This window comes from Felis catus, chromosome E1 (genome assembly GCF_018350175.1).
Source record: "Felis catus isolate Fca126 chromosome E1, F.catus_Fca126_mat1.0, whole genome shotgun sequence".
NCBI classification, from domain to species: Eukaryota; Metazoa; Chordata; class Mammalia; order Carnivora; family Felidae; genus Felis; species Felis catus.
The window spans coordinates 5,692,214-5,715,206 of NC_058381.1; the positions used below are offsets into that span (position 1 = coordinate 5,692,214).

Here is a 22,993-nt window from a genome sequence, read left to right on the forward strand (position 1 = left end):
GGGAAACCGCTGGGGCCGGCAGGAGCGCGCGATGCCGGGAGCGGAGGAAGCGGACCCGGAGCCCGGCGCCGACCCGCGCCTGCGACTCCTGGGGGCCTACGTGGCCCGGAGCCTGCGGCCGGCCGCCGGCGCCTGGGAGCGCTGCGCGGGCACGGCCGAGGCGGAGCGGCTGCTGCACGCCTTCCTGGGCCGCGAGGATGAGGGAAGCCCGCAGCCGCTGCTGGTGGTGCGGCCCGGGCCGGGGGGCCTGGCGCTGCGACCCGGGCTGGACGCGGGGCCCGAGGCCGGCCCGCCTCGCGCCAAGGGGCTTTTCTTCCTGCGCACCGGGCCGGAGCCGCCGGGGCCCCGCAGCCTCCGCGGCGCCGTGCTGTGCGGGGACGTGCCCGTCGCCCCTCTGGAGCATCTGGCCGCCCTGTTCTCTCAGGTGAGGGTGGGCAGGTTGCTGGGCGCCGGCAGCCACTGGGAGGGGGAGGGGAGGGGAGGCGGAGCCGGAGGGCGGGGAAGGGGGCGTGGCCAGAGGGGAGGGGCCCCAAGCCCAGAGCCCACGTGCGACCTGGGGGCGAGCTGGGGCCACCTGGGAAGGGGCCAGGTCAGAGTGAGAAGCTGAATGGGCTCCGATTTCCTCCAGTCCCGGTCTGGGACCAAGCCAACGTCGAGGGGAGGCTGGGGTCAGGAGGGCCTGCTGGGTCCTGACCATTTCTTAATCCCTCTGTAAACTGGCACAGGGAAAGACAAACAGTGGTGACCAAGGGGTCATCTCTATGGGGTCAGGGAGGTAACGGAAGTGAAAGGCTCTATATACACAGTGCTTACCTACGAGGGGAGTTAAAGGGGGAGATGTTTTGGTTTCGATTTCACCTCATCCGTGAATACCCAGTGTCAGCCACGTGCCAAGATAAGAAGTTGGGGCATCCATTTAGAAATGTCCAAGAGGTGCCAACAGGTGTTTGGAGGGGGGAGGGGTCTGCCCTGACCTCAGGGAGGAAGATGTCCCGAGACGTGGATTATAGAGTACTTGTGTGAGGCCACAGGCAAAGCGGGGACGGTGCAGATTTCAGAGAGGGTGCCCAAGGTGAGATTCTTGGGACATTTAGACCTTTCTGGAATGGGAGTAATTTTCCCTGTAAGTTGTGTGTGTATGTCTGGGGAGGCTGTTTTGTGTGATAGAGGCCATAGGGAATGCCAGGAAAACAGAAGACACAATCCTACCCATGAAATTGATCCTCTATTTCAAATACAGTAAAACCTTGGATCGCGAGTAACTTGTTCTGCGAGTGTTCCGCAAGACGAGCAAACATTTCTAATACATTTTAACTTGATAAACGAGCAGTGTCTTGCAACATAAGTAGTACGCGACGTGGGTTGTCACATGATCACAAAGAGCCAAAGGTTCTTCTCTCTCTCTCTCTCGTTCTCTCTTTCGCTCACTGTGGGATTGTGGGTGATTGTCAACGCAATGTCACAATTCCCCGACATCCTCAAAAGGAGGCAATAGCAAGTCATTGGATAGGTTCCTTGTTACGGTTGCACAAAAAGAAAAAGATTCCACCGAGCCAATAGATAGCCGTGATTCTGTTAGCGATAGTGAATGTCGTCCTACACAATAACCCTCCTCTCTCTTGTCTCCTTCACACCAACCATGAAGGTGTTCAAAGGTAAGTGCAGGTGAATTTGTTTCTTTTTCTTTGTATTATGTATTTTCTTTATTATTTTGCGTTATATTTACAGTATTGCGATTTTTATATGAATATTTTTGGGTTGTGGAACAAATCATCTGAGTTCCCACTCTTTCTTATGGGGAAATTTGCTTTGGTATACTCGTGCTTTGGATTACGAGCATGTTTCTGGAACGAATTATGCTCTGCTCGCAAACCAAGGTTTTAGTGTATTGAAAACTCGTATGCCTGGGGTGGAGGTAGAATTTACTAGAGTTGGCCCCAGTGCTGGAGCCGGGTCCTGGAGGCTCCCTGCTAGGCCAGATGTTAGCCTTTTAGTTGTTTTACCAGGAAGCTCTGGGAAGGGGTTATGGCAGGGAAGGAGCATGGGTGACAGAGTCACCCTCGGGAAGCCCAGAGAAGCTAGGTTTCTCAGTAGATCAGGATGCACTTCAGTCTTTTAACAACCAGAATGGCTTTACTGCTGTGCATTGTCTGAACACCCTCACTACAGAGATCTAAGCTTGGATCAAGTCCCCTTGTGAATGATGATGACAGAAGGAAGTGCCATTGTGTTCAGAGGAGAGGGGTATGCATGTGGTCTGAGAGCCACGCTTAGCCTCAGGTGTCGAACTGGCTCCTGAACAGGAAGGAAGGTTAGGGTAAATGGATGTCAATGTAAGTTTCAAGGGATTGGGAGCAGACTGAGCCAAGGTTCAGACGTGGCGCTACACTTAGTACGTGTGGAGGGCAGCGGGTCAATCTCAGAGCAGGATCAGGCCCGAGGAAATGTATCCAGCGGGCAAACATAATTGTAAAATAATCCAAGCCCTCAAACATTCCAGAATTTTCATTGGTGCATTGAACCAGATTGGAAACAAACTGAATGTTTATCGACAGGGGACCGGGCAAATGAAGGAAGGTCCAGCTATAATTAAACGGAAGAGTTGGTAGGGCGCCTGGGTGGCTCAGTTGGTTAAGTGTTGGACTCGGGCTCAGGTCATGATGTCACAGTTCATGAGTTTGAGCCCCACGTCGGGCTCTGTGGTAGCAGCGAAGAGCCGACTTGGGATTCTCGCTCTCTCCTCTCTCTCTCTGCCCTTCCCTTGCTTGTGCTTTCTCTCTCCCTCTCAAAACAAACACATAAACTTTGAGAAAATAAATAGATAAAAGGAATAATTGCTATGGAACAGTCCTTAAGGTAATTTATATTTATTGTGGGGAAAAAAAAACCACACAAGATAAAATTCACTCTCTCAATAATTTCCAAGTGTACAGGCTGACGCCTGTGAACTCCCCACACACTGTTGTGCTGCAAATCCCCGGGAACCCCCACCATCCTGCATGACTGAAAGCCGGTACACTCTAAACAAACCCCCAGGTCCACCTTTCCGTGGGCCCTGGCATTCCCCTCCCCACCCCATTCTACTTTCTGTTCCCATGACCTTGACCACTCTGGGTACCTCATATGAATGGAGTCGTGCAGCATTTAGCTTCTTGTCACTGGCTTACTTCATTTAGCATAATGTCCTCGTGGTTCATCCATGGTTGTAGCAGGTGTCAGAACCGTCTTCCTTTTTAAGGCTGAGTACTATCCCATTTTATGTATACGTCGCCTTTTGTGTATCCATTCACCCATGGAGGGAAGTTCTTTCCCCTCTTGGCTAGTGTGAAGAGTGCTGCGATTTAAGATAATTTTTTAAGGTGCAGAATTATAGTATAGTATGCTACCATTTCTGCTAAAAAGAAGAAAGAGGGAGGGAGGAAAGAAGGGGGAAGGAAACAAGGAGGAGGGAAAGCGGGAGGGAGGGAGGAAGGAGGGAAAAAAGGAGGGAGGGAGGGAAGGAAGGAAGGAAGGAAGGAAGGAAGGGAAAAAAGGAAGGAAGGAAAGAAGGAAGGAAGGATGGAAGGAAGCAGGGAAGGAGGAAGGGAAGGAAAGGAAGGAAGGAGGGAAAGAGGAAGGGAAGGAAGGAGGGAGGGAAGGAAAGGAAGGAAGGATGGAAGGAAGGAGGGAAGGAGGAAGGGAGAGAGGGAGGGAGGAAGGAAGAAAAGAAGGAGGGAAGGAAGGAGGGTAGTAAGGAAGGAAAGAGGGAAAGAAGGAGGGAATGAAAGAGGGAACGGAGGAAAAGAGGGAAGGAGGGAGGGAGAGAGGGACGAAGGATGGACAGATTCACTAACAGAGGAATCCACAGGCCCGAGAAACTAGGTGACTGAGCTGCAGGGGTAGATAGAATGCTTGCTTCGCACTGGGAAGCTTTTGCACTTTCAGATTTTGCACCAGGGAAATGTATTATATGTTTTTAAAATCCAAATAAAACATTTACTTTTAGATTACCTTCAGGCCTTAGCATTTCTCAAAGCCGCTAACAGCCATCCATAGGCCATTCAACCACTGTTCCCTCATCTACTTCTTTTACTTGCCCTGCTGATCGAGGGTGGTTACAGCCCCCAGCTCACCTCCTGTCCCCTAAGCCCCTCCTTCCCTCCCAGCGCTCCTGCCCCCTCTCCTCTCCCCCTGTGGGCCAGCTCCACCCCTGATGGCATACTCCCCTCATCCTCCCACACCCCGCTCAGCTCACTCAAGCCAAAGGAGCCCTTGTGGCTGAGAGAAGCCCTCTTGTGTTAGGGGGTGGGTGTGGGGTATGATTCCTCCCAACGAGGGAGGAAGCTATACATTTTAACATTATTTTGTTACACTAGTACAGGGTTTAAAAAAAAATGCATCCAAGGTACGCCTGGGTGGCTCAGTCGGTTGAATGTCCAACTCTCGATTTTGGCTCAGGTCGTGATCCCTGGGTCGTGAGATCGAGCCTCGTGTCAGACTCTGCACTGGGCATGAAGCCTGCTTGGGATTCTCTCTCTCTCTCTCTCTCTCTCTCTCTCTCTCTCTCTCTCTCTCTCTCTGCCCCCCCTCTCTCCTGCTTGAATGTGTGTGCACTCTCTCTCTCTCTCAAAATACATACATGATAGATAGATAATAGATTGATAGATAGATAGATAGATTAAATAAAGTAATTAAAAAAGGCATCCAAGCAATGTTTCTTGGAATTGACAGAATTTAGTAACGAGTTTCCTGCTAGTTTCTTCCTCCTCCTGGCCACTTCACTCACTGCTGCCAGGTTATTTTCCCCGAGGTCCGAGACTTGGGTGCCATTTTGAAGTTCTGTGTCTGGGGGAGGGAGCATGGGATATGGAATCTGATGGGCCTGGGTTCGAATCCCGGTTCTGGGCAATGCATCAGTGTCATGTGACCTCTGCAGCCAGGGTCAAACGATCGTGCAGGACGGTCATGGAATTTAGAAACAGTACATGAGGACACCCGGAATAGTGTGCTGTGTTGTAGGTTTGCCCTACAGGACAAGAATTCTTGTCCCTCGATACCCCACTCAAAAGCATCCTCACTCCTCTGACCCTTCCTTGTCACCTGGCCCTAACCCATCCCCGCTGTCCCTGGAGGACTCAGCTGTGTGTCTGTCCCCACAGCCTCTCCATCTCTGAGCCTTCGTTCCTCCTTGCTGCTTCTAGACTCGTGTAGAAAAACCTCCGCTTGGATCTTACGCCATCAGACAAAACCCGCCCTCTCCCGTCTCACTGCTGCGTCATGTACTGACCGCCCTGCCCCCGGCTCACTGTGACTCTTTCCAACATCACTCCTACCTTTCCACCTGGCTGCTTCATCACATGCAGGAAGGATCCTTCCAATAAGCCGGCCTCCGGGGTCCTTGAAACTTCCTCCTCCAACGATGTTGCCTACCTCTCTACTGTGGCTGTTCCCAGACCTCCCATTCCAAACCACGCCCTCAGGATCCCACATCAGGGACCTCTTTCTCCGACCACCACTCCTGTCTTCCAGCTCGCTCCACACAGCGTCCCATACCGCAGGCCCACGACCCTGCTGGGACCGCCAATCCCTCCATCCTGTCACCTTCCCGCTGTCCCTCTCCAGACTCACGTGCTTTCTCCTCCATTATCATCACGACCTTGGGTAAACTCCGGACTCACTGGCCTCTGCCTCGTTTTGTCCTACTCCTCTGGTGAAACCATAATCCTGATGGAATCCAACAAAACCCACTGGCCCCACTTTAAATCCGTGAGCCCGAACCTGTAACAGGCCTTCTACGCCTCCCAGGTGACACCCATGCTTCCAATTATTCTCTTGATTTTTCTGGATCCCTGTCACACACTTTCTCCCCCCCCCCCCCCCCCCCCCCCCGCCCAACACCACCCACCCTCTGCCTCAAATGTCCAGAATTTCTATCAGCCTCACCTTCTTACTTGGTTTTAGAACACGGGAGTATTAGAATAAAACTCCCACCAGTCCTTCTATCCGTCCCATCTGCCAATATCTAAAGTCACCCTACTCTGCCATCCCTCCTGTTGCTACAGAAGGACCGTGTGCCGTCCCCTGGTGGCAACCCCGAGACTAAAAGCTCCACCTTTGCTCCGAATCCCCTCCATTCTCGTTTCCTTGAAGAGGTCACGCCGACGACTCTCCCCTCTCTCCTGCATTCTTGGTTTTTCCTTCCCCACCAGGTAACTCCCGTCAGACAGAATCCTCATTCCTCCTGGCAGCTCTCGTCCTTGTTTCTGTGGTCCCCTCGACGGCAGAGTGCCTGGGATTTGCGTCTGTTCTCGCTGGGCCCCGTCTTCTTCCTGTTTTAGCCCGCGGTCACCCCCACGTCGCATGGAAGACAAAGTGAAGAGCTCGGCGGCGTTACCAGGACGCCGGATGCTTCAGCAGTCCTCTTCTGGTTGGACCTGTCAGCGGCCTTTGGCTTTCGGGACACCAGTCTTCTGACGTCGCGATGGCCACTCCTTTCCATCAATGGCACCTGCCGGCTTCCTAACACTGGAGAGCCCTTGGGCTCACTGCTTGGACACCCCCTCCTCTCTATCTGTCCTCAGATTCTCGGGAGCAGTCATTCACACCCCCCCCCACCCCAGAGTTTCACAAACCACCTGATTCGGATATTGCTGTCCCCAGTCTTGGCTTCTCTGAAACCCCAACTGCCATAGCCACCTACCTTCTGTCTATAATAGACGTCCCCCAAGGATCTGCACAGCTCTCTCCCTGTCCTCCCCAGTTTTTGTTTAAATGTGACCTTCTCAACGAAGCCTGCACCTATCAGTCCATCTGTCACTGTAAACTCTCTTGATCGTCCTCCCCTGCTTTGTTATTATCCTTTCTTGCAGAACATTCCGTTGATGGACTGTCTCTCCCCTGAACTTCATGAGATCAGGAATTCTTGTCTGTTTCATTGACATACCTTCCCAGCACCTAGAACACGATTAGCATATAGATGGTTAATAAATATTTATTGAATAAATGAAGGAGTAGCTTTTCGTTTCATAGAAAGTTCACGTTCATTATTTTTCTCTCACTCAGAGCCCTCAAAAATCCGGTGCAAGCTCACTCACCAGTTTTCTTCAGACCGCGTACGTTCAATTATTCTGTGAACCTCTATGGAGTGCTTCTTCTCTGCCAGGCCTTATGGAGGACTCTGGGTATAAAAAGACCAGATGAGATACAGTCCCTGCCTCTGAGATCCTAAGAATATTACTCTTCATTCTCTTTCCTCTTGGGCCTTCTGCCCAGGATCCAAAAGGGTCCTTTCTTTTCTTTCTTTCTTTCTTTCTTTCTTTCTTTCTTTCTTTCTTTCTTTCTTTCTTTCTTTCTAATAAATGTCTGTTTATTTTGGGGAGAGAGTGTGTGCGAGTGGGGGAGGGGCAGAGAGAGAGGGGGACAGAGGATCTGAAGCGGGTTCTGCAGGGATAGCAGAGAGCCCCATGCAGGGTACAGACTCACAAACTGTGAGGCCATGACCTGAGCTGAAATTGGATCCTCACCCAACTGAGCCACCCAGGCGCCCCTCCCCGCCCCCCAGAGCGTCCTTTCTCAACATGAATGAGTGGGACTTGATTTGTAACATCTTCTCTGTCGGCACTCCCTGTCCACCTGCTGTTATAAATTCTCAGTTCAGTGATTGTTTCCAGACAGACCAGGCAAGGCTCACCCTCTTCGATTTCACCCGCCAGGTCTAGGTGTCCCATTTCATAGCCACATGGACTCTGGTCATCCTTCAGCTGTGAGATGTTCCTAGTAGGTGCCATCAACTACAACTTTTTTAAGTTGCTAGTGATCAAAACCTCCATGTGAAGTAGCTAAGAAAATTCTGGAGCGGCTTGATTCAGGAGCTCTAATGATGTCAGAGGACATGGGCTTTCCTCCATCTATAAACTGTCTTTTCCCCATATTGACCCTATTCTTTTTTTTTTAATTTTTTAATGTTTATTTATTTTAGAGACAGAGCACAAGCAGGGGAGGGGCAGAGAGAGACAGAGAGACAGAATTTGAAGCAGGCTGAAGGCTCTGAGCTGTCAGCACAGAGCCTGATATGGGGCTCAAACTCACAGACTGTGAGATCGTGACCTGAGCCGAAGTCAGACGCTCAACCGAGTCACCCAGGCGCCCCCATATTGGCCTTATTCCAAGGTTCCATATGTTGGCAAGGTGGCCACAATCGTTCTGGACTCCTAGAAAAGAGAAAACTCTCTTCGTCAAAAAGTTCAGATGCGAGACTTTGGCCTGACTCTCATTGGCTCACATTTGTTCACATCCTGCCTCTGGACCTAGAAATGAGTACCAAAAAAAGAGGAACCCTACTGGGTGGCCCAAACCAACTAATGTTCACCCTACAGGTAGATTTAAGATCCTCAACTTGGCTTGCTTTTTTAACACGCCCTGGTCATAACACCTGTAGACAGATGGGCTGCCTTACCCGCATTCGTCCTATATTTTGACATTTTCAATCGCCTCCTGTTCACCCTGCTCATGACGGAGGGGCTCCTGCCCAAGAGTTCTGGGGATGGCCAAGCACACGACATTGGACAGATGATCCTGATGGCGGCTCCTCAGTTACCTAGACTCACAGCCCAGAGGAGGAAGTGGGAGAGGATACTGTGTCCCTCGGGAGTTGGGCTTGGGACCACAATGAACAACCATGGGGCTATGGGAGGCAAGCTTGGAGTGGGGGGATCTAGATGGTGGGGTGCCCACCAGCCCCGGTGGGAGGATAGGACTGGCTTGTTTGAGGAAGTCTACTGGCTGGCAGGGGGTCGAAGCCCGCTACTCAGAATTAAGCGGCAACCGCGCCCATCCCCTTGACGAAGACGGCTGTCTGGCCAAGGGGACTCACCTGCAGGTGGGCTCTTCGAGACCCTCCCAGTTTTACCAGATGTCAAGGCAATACCCACTGTTGGCTCTTAATAGCACAGGGGCCTGCAAAAGGTTGCGGGTGGCCTTCTGGGCCATTCTAAGATAGTCTTTCCTGAAGACGTCAGAAAAATTCCCGCCTTCCCTTCCCGCATGCTTCCGTTCCAGGTGGTCCTCCCCGTCCTGGCCAATGAGAAGAATCACCGAGGCTGGCCCCACGTGGTATGTCAACATGTCCAGCGGCACGCCCACGGCCTGCAGGGCGACCTCCTGGTTATCCTGGAGCAGGTCAAGGGGAAGACTGCGCTGCCTCTTCCGGCAGGCGCAGACGAAGTGGGGTTTGTGGATTCTGACAGCGACAGTGCGTAAGTACCGCCCGCCTGGCCGTAGGGGCCTCCGAGATAGGGGAGATGCCGGTTTATCTGAGTGTTTTCTTCACGACTTCTCTGTTCCCGGCTCCGCACACCTCCTGGTTCTGCACGCAAGCCCACCGTCTGCCGTTTGCCAACATCCGCGGACTGCGTGTTTTCCGCGGATTGCCGCCCGTGCCTCTCACTCCCTGTGCCCGAAGTCCCTGAAGGCCGTCACAGCAGCATGGCCCTTTTCTCCCCCGCTCAGAATTAGTTCAGGGCCGGGAGCAGCCACACTGATTTGCAGTATTTTGCTCATCAGGACAGCGTCTCATCCTTGGCAAAGACCCAGGTCCGGTCTGGGCAACAGCCGCGCGCATTTACGCGGCACGTAATGTCACAGAACCAGCCTCTGTGGCTCTTGTTACTGTTCCACACCCTCCTCCCCCTGGCAGCTGGAGACTTTTGTCAGATCTCCGGGATTATTTTTTTTCCCCCCAAACGGACACAAATCTGGCTTTGTTTGAAGTCTACGCCTCTCTGCGTCTGGGTGGGCAGAAAACCCCCAGCCTCTTCCCCTTGGAGGGGGGATGGCTTTCTTTCTGTCCCATGGGGATTGTCTTTTTCCTTTTTCTTTTCAGCCAGCCTGGGTTTCTAAATGATACATTTTTTATCTTCTATCCAGCACTTCTATGTGTTTCTGGGAACAGGCCACCTTCCGGTGTGAGTGCTGTCTGCCATATTGCCAGCAGTTTGCAAATGTCTTACTGGTCAACAGTTGTACATTCAAGGGCCCGTGATTTGATCTGGACACTAAGTGTCGCGTGCAATGCCAATGTCCTTTATAATGAGTTTTTGCTATTGGGAAGTAATTTGCTACATATATGATCGGAAGCAATTTCCCAGTTAACTAGAAAACCTAATGTGGCTTAATAAAAATATTCAATTTTTGAAATAAATAAACTCAAATGACGCTTTCCCTGTTCCTTTTTATATGTTAACATAATAACATTCAGTGTATGTGTCTGTGTGTGTGTGTGTGTGTGTGTGTGTGTGTATAATCATTGCTGGGTTTGTCTCGCTTTGTTCAAATTTGATAATTTCCCGAAAGGCTGGATCACATTTCAGGGAGGTGAGTATCTTTTCCTTTCAATACCTTCTGTTGTAATCACTTGCGACATATCGTTGCTCAGCAAATATGAATTTAATTAAAATAAGCGAAGGTGGGTTTCTGGCGTGAAACACCCAGGCGATAGGTTCTCTTTCTGTGTCGCTTGTGTCCTGGGTTCTTGGCATGAACAGCTGTCTATGAAAGCTTTGTCGAAAGGCCACCAAAATGTGTTCTGGACATTTACATCTCTTCCGAAACACCTCTAGCTTTCCTCACTGAAGGATTTTCGAAAAGGTGTAGGAGGGGGAATGGGGGCCCAGAATGAAATTGCCCGTGGCCTTCAGATGGCTGATTCCCTACCTCGTGGAGGAGGACGGAGCCTACCTCCTCTTGCTGCAGAAGTCAGAGCCAAGACCAACTGTGGAAATTGGCAGAGAGGTAGATGCGGTTCTGGGTTCAGTGTAGAGACCGACTCTCTCCCAGGACGGGCTGGCCTACCGAGGATCGCACTGCTTTGTCAAGTAGGGAGCTTGCTGACATTGGGGGTGCTCAGGCAAGGGGTGGACATTCACCCGAATAGCTTCTGTCCAGTGTATTCCTGCGCGGACAGAAAGGCTCGGTGGGATTCAGAGTTCTCAAACCCGTCTTCAGGATGTCGGGGAAGCCCCCAACCTTGAATAACTGTGTACGCATGCACACATAAGCGTTTTGTCTGTACTTTTTATTGACTGCGGATCCGAGTCTATCATCCAACGGAAGTGAACAATGCCTGGATTCAGTGGAATTTCCCACCTATCTTTGAAAGACTTGGAATTCTGTTTTGGGGACGCCTGGAGTTACTTCCAGTAGACCCGGGAGATTTGTTGTGTCTTCCACAGCTTGGATTGCACAGAGAAGTCAGTCATCTATGCCGTTGAGTCTGCTGTAATCCAGTGGAGCCGCCGGGTCCAGGGGGTGCTCAAGAGAGAGTCTTCCCAGCCCCTCCTACAAGGGGAGAACCCCACCCCTAGGGTGGAGTTGGAGTTCTGGAAGAGCAGGTAGGCGCACGCTCGAATCCCGGGGCATAGATGTCTGACCGGGGATGATGGTGGCCTGGGGGGGGAAGGGGCAGCCACTGAGTCTGGTCCCACCCCCGGGACTTTTCACCACTGGTTGGGTCAACACAGGTGTCCCAAGTGCCGGAAAATGCTTAGCTGTCTTTCCTTTCTTGAGCTATGATCTGTCTACCTGCTGACACTTCTTCAAAGGTGCTTTCAACCAAATATAAAAGTAACGAACTCTCTGTCACGTTTTGTCTTCTACTCCTCTAGCCCCTCCTCCGTGGACAGTCGAAGCACACTTCTTGTAAAGATCTGGGGTTCTGGCCGTTGGCTGCCTGCAAAACAGCCCTTCCTAGGGCCCAGTCAGTCATCGGGAGGGCTGGAAATCCCACCCTCCAGGGCGTCCCAGCCCCTGCGGGATTCTGGAAAGACCTGACTGGTGCTCCCACTCCTTCCCCCTCAGGCTCTCCTGTGTCCCTGCTTCTGTTTATTGCCCTGCTGAGTGCTCCTTCACTGAAAAGGAGACAGACAGACGCCCCTGTCCTCGCATTGAACGAGAGTGTCCCTGTCACGTGGCCAGGCGTACCGGTAGGGCTCCGGCCCTCTGTGTGCCCCAGCGCTGAGACGCCCCATCCTCTTGCCTCGTCACTGACCGTTCCTCTGACCTGCTGACGGGCCCTTCTCCGGCAGCTGTGTTCTGACGACACCCCCCTCCCCACCCCGCCTTCCAGACCTTACTGCAAGAGCTGATGACCTCCAGCTGCCGAGATGAGCCGCCAGATGGTCACAGCAGTGTTCGCTGCCGTTACCTCCCGGAGCTGCCCCTTTGAACCCGCGTCCCCGACCCAGGCTTTTGCCCTCACTGTTCCAGGAACAGATGCCCTGCTCTGTGGGGCTGGCTCCGGCCTCTGTGCAAGCACCCGGAGGCAGGGCCCCTCTGTGTCCGGGGCGGGGGGGGGGGGGATCATCACAGTGTGACTTGCGTTTCGCGATGTCCGCCCGGACTCACCCCTCTCCACGGTGTTGTAGGGCTGAAGATCTGGAACACATTTACAACCAACTGAGAGCGATAAAGGCGAGGGGCATGGCCAGGCTCCTGGACAGAGTCCACAGCAGCTACTTCCCAGCTTTCCAAGCCATGTGCAGAGATGTCGTAGCAGGTGAGGACACGCGGGTATTTTCGTCAACACGCTGGCGTCGCATTTCTCGTTTAGTGCTGAATTATCTTCTCCCTCTGCGATTTTCCGGTCTCTGAAACCCTCCCACCCGACACGGTCTAGCTTGGTGATGAGAGTGCCAAATCTAGAAGCAGGAAAGCAGACACCTTGTGGTCTGTTTGCGTTGCCAGGGCTCTGTGACCCCGGCAAAGTCACCTAACCTCTCTGAGCTTTAGTGCGGAGCGCGGTTGTGGCCCCCGCACTCCCCGCGTAGGCTTCCCTGGGCCGCTGGGGGATGACACAAGTGGAAGTGCTCTGCTGACCATGTTGTACTGTGCACGTGCATGTTGTGACCTCTCACCTCTGGATTCCAAGTCCCTCCGCCCCTAGCTCCTTGGAAGAAGTCTCTGTTCCTTTTTGAGCTCCGTTCTGCTTTTTTCTGTTCCTGATGTCAGATGGGACTGGCCATCGGAGCCCCAGACAAGATCGGCCCCTGTCAAAATTGCAAAGTGAGCAAAGTCTATGATTAGAAGTAGGTAAATTTTTCTCGGGGCTCCCTCTCCCGCCGTCTGTACCCTTTGCTTCTTTCCTCCCTCCTATCAAACCTCCTCCCGCTAGCTCTTCAGCATGGTAGGTCAGAATGTGCTTTTGAAGGCGTCCGTAATTTCATGTGATTCAAGCTTAATTCAAGTGGTGGTTTTTCAAACGTTTTTTTTCCTCGATCGGAACTCTTTCTTCAAATACAATCTACGGAAGTCCACAATGTAAAACTCACCAAGCTACATTTGCTCTGTTAAAGAGGGGAGCGTCCTGTGTCCAGACCCCACTGGTCTACCCCTGCCCCACCATCTCAGCCCCACGGCGTGGGGTCTGGAAACCACTCAGCTCAAGGAATAAAGGTCCCAGTGGTGGGGGTTCCGATATGTGCTAACTAACAGAGGAGAGTGGCCGTAAGTGACTAGTCTTTGAGGTCCTTTTGGGCCCTAAAATATTATCACAGACATCGCTCTGCCAACACATAAAGCTGGCTTGGAACAAGATCCCTCTTGGGGGCCCCCGATTATTGCTTCGCAGAGAGGTTTTGTGTCCCAGAGGAACCAGCCATTGTTCCCAGTTTCTACTGTAGTTCAGATGGGACAGGTGTCCCCAAAAGTGGATGCGTGCCACCACCACTGTGATTGTGGGAGACGAATGGACAGGTATGTTTGAAAGCGTGTTAAACGGTTGGGGCCGCTGGGTGGCTCCGTCGGTGAAGCATCCGACTTCGGCTCAGGTCATGATCTCACGGTCCATGAGTTCGAGCCCCGCGTCGGGCTCTGCGCTGACATCTTGGAGCCTGGATCCTGCTTCGGGTTCTGTGTCTCCCTCTCTCTCTGTTCCTCCCTTGCTCATGCTCTGTCTCTCTCTCTCTCTTTCAAAAATAAATAAAAACATGAAAAAAAAATTTTTTTAAGAGTGTGAAAGGGCAACTGCTTTTGGCAAGTGATGCCGGTGTTCTGTTTGTGGTAGTGATTCGAAGTTTTCATCTAATGTTTTCTTCAGGTTAAAATGTGCATCAACTTTGAGAAAAGCACTCAGTAAGGAATATTACAGGTTGTATGCAGGCACGACAGCTACCGTAAAGGAGACCTGCAAATGACTGACGTTCGGGGCCCTGAAATAAAATGACACGCGCTAAAAGTGTATTTACGAGTCCGTTATTTAGAGCCCCAAATATATTTTGCACATTAATAGATTAATAGACTATAATCATTCTGCTTGATTAATAGTTATAAAAGGTTTGGTTTCCCGGGTGGGCTTCAGAAAGCTCTCTGCAGTCGAGTAAATGCTGGCAATGAGAAGAAGGGAGAAAAAAACAATACCATCATCATGATCACGGATAAACACGACAGCAAAATTAGAAATCCTTGAAACATAGGTAACTCAATTCTGACGATGCAAGAAGAGGAATTTTGATTATAGGAGTTAGGCAAAGACTTGGTCAGAAATTGTGATGGGGTCTTCTGAGAATAAAAAGATTTTAGAGGGGCGCCTGGCTGGCCCCGTCGGTAGAGCGCGTGAGTCTAGATCTGGGGGTCGTGAGCTCCAGCCTCACATTGGGTGTAGAGGTTACTTAAAAATAAAATCTTTAAAAAATTTTTTTAAAAGATTTTGGAGGCTGGCAGTTAGTTTTCCCATTTCCGATTTAATTTCAGAGCATCTTTCTTTTTTTTTAATTTTTAAGATGTTTTTATTTATTTTTGAGAGAGAGACAGAGCGAGTGGGAGAGGGGCAGAGAGAGAGAGGGAGACACAGAATGTGAAGCAGGCTCCAGGCTCTGAGCTGTCAGCACAGAGCCCGACACGGGGCTCGAACTCACAGACCGCGAGATCACGACCGGAGCTGAAGTCGGACGCTTAACTGACTGAGCCACCCAGGCGCCCCAAAGAGCATCTGTCTTTCTTGAACCTAAAGAGACCCACTATGAATGTTAATCATCTTAGTCATGAGCAGGGTAGTTCTTGGGCTCACTGATGGACTGAAGAGAAGGAGAGGAGAAGAAACATTCCTGGATCAGTGGGCACAAATTGGAAAACGATGCAAAGTAGAGAGGGGAGTTAAAGGGGTGGAGGAAACAGTGTGGAACAAGATTGTCAGCAGTGGAAGGAAACCTTGGGAAGAAAGGAAGCCAACAGGTCCCTGCAGGAGCATTCTAGTCTCTGGCCACCAGGGGCAGGATTGGCATAGTACAGCCTGGTCACCAGTCCGGCTCTTTGTTGGTGGCAATGTGTGCAGGTCAGTGGCCAGAGGTGGGCTGGAGCCAATGTGGACTGGCCATCAGGTTCTTGAGAACCTGCTGTCTGCAACTCTTTTCAATCCCCCCTCCTAACACTCAGAAAAGTCGAGCTGGTAGCTTGAAATCCGACATGGTGGGAATGTCAGCAGTATCTACGCCATGGAAATTGGCAAGTGCTACACGTAATAAAGGCTTTGGTCCCAGAAGAGCCTGTCACGACTGAGCTGCTTATGTTTCACCCACCTTTGTTCATTTCTTTCTTTATCTGCCTTGTGAGCTAAGTTGTGACCACGCCCTGGACTGGACAAGCCAACCCTCAAATACCGTGCTCTTAAAAATCAGGGGAATGCCGGGGCGCCTGGGTGGCGCAGTCGGTTAAGCATCCGACTTCAGCCAGGTCACGATCTCGCGGTCCGTGAGTTCGAGCCCCGCGTCGGGCTCTGGGCTAATGGCTCGGAGCCTGGAGCCTGTTTCTGATTCTGTGTCTCCCTCTCTCTCTGCCCCTCCCCCGTTCATGCTCTGTCTCTCTCTGTCCCAAAAAATAAATAAATGTTGAAAAAAAAATTAAAAAAAAAATCAGGGGAATGCCTATTTATGTGATTAAAGAAGGGTTTGCTTTTTTGGGGGTTGGGGGGAAGGTATCGTAAAGAGAAAGCTTCTCTGGCCCAATGTCCTCAGCCTCCTTCCTCCCCATGTGTCTGAACTCTAGGGCACGTGCCCGTTAGCATGGCTGCTGGAGGTGCGTCTCCCCCACCCCCACACGGCGGTTTTGATGTTCTCACCAACCCCTCCCATCAACTTACTGTGATATTTCACTTTCGACCATTCGACGCACACACGACTTCCCGTTGGAGATATAAAGTGCAAATGTACACGCACTGCAAACTCCTGGCGGGGTGAGCCCTGCGGCCATCAAGCCAGGGTTCAGCCCCACAAACCTGGGGTGATCTTGCTTTTGTTCCGCTTTATCCGTGGGAAGAAGACCCTAGGCATGGTGGGCAGGTCTTAATTTCTTCACTCGTGATGGGAGAGTAACGAAGCTCCCGCCCGGGGTCTGCTATGAGATGGGATACGTCTAGTGGATGGATCAGTGCCTGGCACACGGAACCTTCACTAAATAGGTACCTTTTGGGTTTCCTTTAGGATGAATGAGTGGGGAGCCTGTAAGATAACAAAGGCCATGATCACCCATCATAGCGCCTGATTATCTGCCCAGGAAAGAACTTTATAAATGGCCCTTCCCGGGATACTTTGCTCAGTGGGCTTCTTCACTGCCTCTGTGGTGATATGCAGAGTTAGTCCCCCACCCACTGGGTTTCCTACTTTCCCTTCTCTCTGTCACCACAAGGTGACTAGTGAAAGGCACCTATCTTTCCTTGGCTGTGGTCAAAGGAAGTGGTGGGGAGATTTTCCCGGCTTAGATCCCGTAGAACCCCGCCATCATCAGTCTGTGCTATTTCTCTCTCCCCACCTGCCTCCTCCTCGGTACGGGCTCAGTGAGATACTTGATTAGCAAAATGTTTATCAGGGACGTGACCTTTCCTGGGACACTCTCCTCGTGCTGCCTACAGACCTTTGCAAGAATTCTTTAAATTAGCTCCTGTTCCTCCTCTTTCTGAGGTTAGAGCGACTCGCCGTGCCCAAGGTCACACATCAGGGAAGCGTCTGGGTCGGCATTTGGAGGCAGATCTTTCTGACTCTAAAACTTGTCCTTCCGATCATCTACTTTGTATGGCGTTGGCCAGCAGCAAAGTATCTTCTCCACACAGGGCACCGGACTGGGGCCAGCAGAGCCAGGGAGGTGTCCAGATACGGGACTTTTGTAAGAGAGACTCCTCAGACCATTATTTCAGCTGTCCAGAGCTCTCCAGGTCTCAGTGTTTCCTCAAAAGAGCTGGAAAGTTTGGGACGCCTGGGCGGCTCAAGTCAGTTAAGGATCCGACTCTTGATTTCGGCTCAGGTCATGATCTTATGGTTCGTGAGATCGAGCCCCGCGTCGGGCTCTGCGCTGACAGCACGGAGCCTGCTTGGGATTCTCTGTCTTTGTCTCCCCGCCACCCCCCCCACCCCGCCATCTCTCTGCCCCTCCCCCACTTGTGCTCTCTCCCTCTCTCAAAATAAATTAAAAAATAAAAATTAAAAAAAAAAGAGCTAGAAAGTTCTCGGGGACCAGCTTCCTCTGCTCTCCTCCTAGTTTAAGCAGAAATGGCAGCCACCGCTCCCCGGAAGCTTCCGTCCCAGGCACCAGGGCTCCACTCGGTAGGCGTGAGCCCCAAGCGGGGAAGGTGACCATCTCCAATCCCTTCCAGCTCTGACAGAGGCGCAGGACATCCGGACACACCTGATGCCACTCTCCCGCCACCTGGAGATCCTCGAGAGCCTGGAGTTTCCGGAGGTGAAACCACGGCTGCGGCCTCTGCTCCACGTGGTGTGTCTGATCTGGGCCACGTGCGGGTCCTACCGCTCCCCAGGGCGGCTCACGGTGCTGCTCCAGGAAATCTGCAATCTCCTCATCCAGCAGGTTAGCCGTCGGGGCTCCTGACAACCCGCGTCCCCCCTTTGCCCCCGCCAGGGGCTGGCTGCACCGGGTCACGGGGAAGAGGAGAGGGCGCGTTTCCTTCAGGGCAGGGAAATCATTCAAGTCCGGAGGAGTCTCACACTTAAATTGTGTTACTGTCACCGCCAGTAACTCCCAAAGGTGTTCTCAGTAGTGCTAGAATCCTTGGGAGGACCGGTCTTCCTTTCCCCTCTGCCCAAGTCCCGGGGTCAGGCACAGGGTGGGTGTGGTGAGTCTTGACCTCCTTAGTGATCAGTGCCCAGGGTCAACAGGGAAGCCCAACACTTAAGAATGCTGCCCCGAGAGCCGGGCGTCCTTGTGCCTAATTCTGAGTCACCACTGGTTAGCCGTGTGTGCCTGGGCAAGTGACGTATCTTCTCTGTGCCTCACGTTCCCCACTGTGCAATGGGAAAAAGCAGAGGGCCTGTCTCAAAGGGCGGCCGGCTGGCCACATCCCACATGCTCATGCCCTGCACGTGCTATGAACTCAGGGCCTGTGAGCTACAGAGAAACAGCTTCTTGGGCCACATAGTCCATACTCCTCCTCCTCAGGGCCTCTTGGAACACCAGCCAGCACAGCATATACCTCAGGAGTCTGTGTGTCAACAGAACAAGGGGCCTTAATGAGGCTTCAGGGATCTGTCTCCCAAGTTGGCTTCTTTTACCTCTAATGAACATATATAAAGAGTAACTCGTAACAACTAACATCTACGGAGAACGTTGCAGCCTACCAGTGCTGTGACATCCAAGACCTTGGCCATTTTCGGATGGATCCTGTGAGATGGGCAGGGAGAGCCTTATTAATTTCTTATTAATATTTAAAGATGTGAGCTAAGGCTCGAGGAGGTCAACTGAGTTGCCAAAAGTCCCCCAGTCCAGGACCGGAAGTCAGTTGTTTGGCTCCAAGGTCAGCACCCTTCCATCACAGCATTTTTGTGACTTTTCCAGTTGAAAGTGTAAGAAAGCCCAATCCAAACCAGCCTCAACAAAACAACTAGCATGACTTACTGGTTTGTGTACTTCAAAGGCCCAAGATAAGGCTGGCTCCAGCCCTGGCCGACAGGAAGGCTAACATAACATCACCAGGATGTGGTTATTTTTGACACGCCCTGTGGTGGCGAAGGCGGCTGTCATACAGCTTACGCATCACAGCTGTACAGGATCGAGGCTCTTGGAGACAGGGGAATACTTATGGTTCAAAGAATTCTTGCTTTTGAATTACTTTACTGTAGAAAGCCAACTAGTCACGAGAGAATCCCCCAGGAAAGAGCACCTTCCCCAGCCCAAGCTGGCCCAACAGAAGTTCGCCATGGCTCCTTTGCGCGCCCGTCTGTCCCTGAGCTAATCGTGGACGGTTTGGCTTGAGCCCAGGCCCCAGTCCACTGGTAGAACTGAGGATGGGGTCAGAGGTTTCCTACAGCATGCTTCTGCAAAGTATGGCGGGCGGTTATTGAGATCAGAGTTGGGACATGGACAAAAACCGCGTGCAGGCTCCGTGACAACCATCTGTTTGCGTTCCAGGCTTCTAATTATCTCAACCCAGAAGGCCTCCTGAGAAGTGAGGTGGAAGAAAGTCAGAGAAAACTGCAAGTGGCCGTGGACACCTTGAACTTCTTCAAGCAGATGTTTCAGGACAGAAGAGAGAATCTCCATACTTACTTCAAAGAGAACCAGGAAGTCAAGGAGTGGGATTTCCAGTCTTCCTTGGTCTTTGTGCGACTGGATGGCTTCCTGGGGAGACTGCTCCTGGTGCAGGTGAGTGTCCTCGTTCACATCAGGCTCCCAGCTCCATACAGGGGTGAGCCATCCAGGGATCCGAAATCAGAGTAGGAAAAGGACCAAAGCAGCACGGTGGCCAATCCTCCATTGGTTGGAAGAACCCAGAATAAGAGTCAATAAACATCTGGTTTGACATTTTCATGTAATGGTGGTTCTGGTCGAAGTGTAGGAAACTCTGATCACAGACTCGTTTGGGGGAAAGGCCAACTAATTGAGTGGGTTTTCAAATTACCCATAATCTTCAAACTTTGTTTCAAATAAACTCTTGCTAGAAATTCCACGGGCGGAATGCAACTGAACTGATCTAGATGCAGTTAGCCATGCTCAACAAATCCACTCCTTTGAACTTCTCCTTTTCCATGCTCCCACCCTCAAGGTGGCTCCCAGAATCATAAGACTAGTGAATCCCTGTGCAAAAGATGCAGGACTTTTGGCTCAAAGTTGTGGCTCCACCCCCTTCCTCCCCCCACGCCCCCCTCCCCCAGCAATGATTTAAAAGTTCATGTGAATGTTAGTTTAAGGGCCAGGGTGAGAAAACAGGAGACTTCTGCTTTTGATGGTTTTCATCCTCAGAATTTAATGTGGTTAGCAGGTGTTTTCACACTTGATGGCTCGATATTTGCTGACTGAACTTTGCAATGGACGTCATCAATTGAAATACGGACTTATTTGAGAAATTCAGGGTCAAGATTAGGACAAGGACCAAGGGGACCGAGAAGGAGTCAGAATCATGTTTCCATCTATGATCCGCACAGATCTGAGAATGCAGAGGTGGGGTGGGGTGGGGGGGATCAGTTGGGAAGAGGTGGACCCTACAGTTTGTAGGATAATGAGGACAAGAGAGTATGGGATTGAATCCATGCATTCCAATTCAAGAAGCATTGTCCCAGCCCCGCCATGCACCAGGCACCGAGCTGCGAACTGGGGATACCATGGTGACCGGAAGACGGCTTTGTCTACAAGAAGCCTGGGGACCAGTAGCCATAGCGCAGGAGAAGGTAGACAGACTGATGGATGAGGTCCAGGGACAGAAAGACCCCAGAATCTGGGAATGTCGTTGAGGTGTATTAAATCCCACGATAGAAGCGAAATCGGGGTGTTCCTGGGAGCAGGAAAGAAGGGCTCCCTAACCCAGAGGGGGCTCTGAGAAAGCGGGCAGCACACGAGGAAATGCATTTCGAAACTGGAGTGGGAATTCTCCAGGGAAAGAAGGGGAAGGCCCCAGAGACAGAGAAAATGTATACGTGAGAAACCCAGAAGCCAGATCTCGCGAGAGGCGCACCCTAAATGCTTCACCCGATCGCGGAGGCTGCAGATAATCGACATTAGCTTTATCCTAAATGCCTCCTCCTCCCGCAGCCTCTGGAGCGCTCCCTCTGGTCTCTAACCCCTTCCCTGCTTGAGCCCAGGTGACCGACCGTCACCAACCTGCCTCTGCAGTCACAGCGACTGCGGGGCGGGGCCCCGGCCCTGTGCACACACGCTCATGATGTGACTTTGCATAGAGACAGCTATTCTAACATGAGGGCGGCTGATCTGCTGGGTGTGTTCAGTAAACACAAGCGCTGATGGCCACCCGTCTCCCCGGAGTCATTACCCTCACGAGAGTGCTCACAGCTGCTCTTTCCCTCCGAATCAAGGGCACGGAGGCATAAAAAGCAGTTGCCCCAATTTAATGAGGGGATGGCTTGAATGTCACCATGCTCGGCCTTTCTGTGGCTCCCTCTCTTTCCTGTCCTTCGAGATGGTTTACTTCTCAGCCCTTACCTCAGACCCCAGCATTTCTTTTCTCTGCTGCCTTGCCTCTTCCTCCCCTTTCTACCTGTCCCCTTCCCCTCCTCTTTTGTCATCTTTCTCTCTTTCCCTTCCTTCCTTTTTCTCTTTCTCATTCCCTTCCTTCTTTTTTCTTTCTCTTTCCCTTTCTTCCTTTCTTCTTTCTCTCTTTCCCATCCTTCCCTTTCTTTTTCTTTCTCTTTCCTTTCCTTCCTTCCTCTTTCTTTCTCTTTCCCTTTCTTTCTCTTTTCCTTCTTTCCTCTGTCTTCTTTCTCTTTCCCATCCTTCCTTCCTTTTCTCTTTCTTGCTTTCTCTCTCTCTCTTTCTTTCTCCCTCCCTTTTCTGTTTTCCTCACCTCACTGTTCGCCCTACATTTCTGTGATCTTCCCAATCCTGTGGCTGCCCCCCCCTTCCCCCAGGCCAGTGTTTGCTCCCCTTCTCCCAGTTTCCTCTCCCAAATGTTGGCTCTCACTCATCCCTGTGCCCTCCGGCTCCCCTGTCGCCCCCCTACCCGTCTCAGCACAGAGGACACGGCGTTATTGATCTTCCGGGAGCATATTTCATGTGGCCCTTTAGTTAACATTCCGTGTATCTCTGTGATCAATGCCTGTTTGAAATGGGATTAATCTGCTTCTCTCCAGCAAGAATTAGCATGAACCTCGCCTTATTCATCTTGCCGTTCTAATAATGCAGCCTCCGAGATGTGGGTGTCTGCCATTAATAAACGCACGCAGCCAAGTTAATAAAATGACACCAATACCTTTACTCTCCGGCACGCTCACGTCCAGGGTTATGTTGTAAAAGGGCCTGTTTTTCATCTCCGTGGTTCCCTTGGACTTCTTTTCCCCTCTGATTTGTATGGCTTTCCCTCCCTCGCCTTTTGCACAAGAAAGTCTCCTTGTGCAGATGGACTCTTCCCTCTGGGCTCCTGTTGGAGCAAAAAATGGGGGCAGGGCGAGGAGGGGGCTGCCGGGCAGGAGCCTGTGTGCGCTCAGCAGGCCGAGTGATTGGGTTCGTAGGGCACCGCGCCCTCCCCCGCCTCCCCCATCACAGCCAGGATACAGCTCATCTCGGATAGAGCCGAGCCTGGGGGAACGAAAGGAAGAAGAGGAAAATGAAGAACAAACCTGTTTCTAGAGCCTGAATCCTGCTCTGGCCCGCAGCCTACATTCAGCAGGAGCCTAGGTGCGTTGAGGGCAACGCACAAATTCGCTTGCCCAGGGTTCACGCGGCTCGGGGAGGTTTGGCTGCAATTTGTAGCCAGGGGCATCTTGTCTTTCCACCAAAGTTGTGAATCTCCTGGGGGGAGATCTCAAGGTCCTGTCCCTCTGTCCTGCCCCCCTACTCCCCAGGGTTTTGTGTTTTCCTTCTGCCCTCAGACACCCGACTCTGCCTTTTTAGACCCTATTTCTACCACCTGTTCCTAGGCCTTTTTTTTTTTTTCCCAAAATAAGTCATTTGGGTAAAATTATATCCCTCCCCCCTGTCCACGAGGGGGCCTTATTTATTTGACTTTATGACTCGCTAAGGAACTCCCAAAAGTACATAAAATCTTTGCAACTCCAACAGTCAAAAGTCAAAG

At 51.7% G+C, this 22,993-nt stretch overlaps 1 protein-coding gene across 2 annotated transcripts in view; it reads left to right on the plus strand.

Annotated features, from left to right (window-relative positions):
* The window catches only part of DNAH9 (dynein axonemal heavy chain 9), a 334,028-nt gene continuing 311,035 nt past the window's right edge, over positions 1-22,993 (plus strand). For both annotated transcript variants that reach the window (XM_023244531.2, XR_006589822.1), the window contains exons 1-6: positions 1-424; positions 9,037-9,233; positions 11,208-11,366; positions 12,399-12,529; positions 17,612-17,823; positions 19,381-19,614. In XM_023244531.2, the coding sequence (XP_023100299.2) occupies positions 32-424; positions 9,037-9,233; positions 11,208-11,366; positions 12,399-12,529; positions 17,612-17,823; positions 19,381-19,614 (1,326 nt within the window). In that variant the 5' untranslated portion in view covers positions 1-31. The remainder of the gene's footprint in view (positions 425-9,036; positions 9,234-11,207; positions 11,367-12,398; positions 12,530-17,611; positions 17,824-19,380; positions 19,615-22,993) is intronic.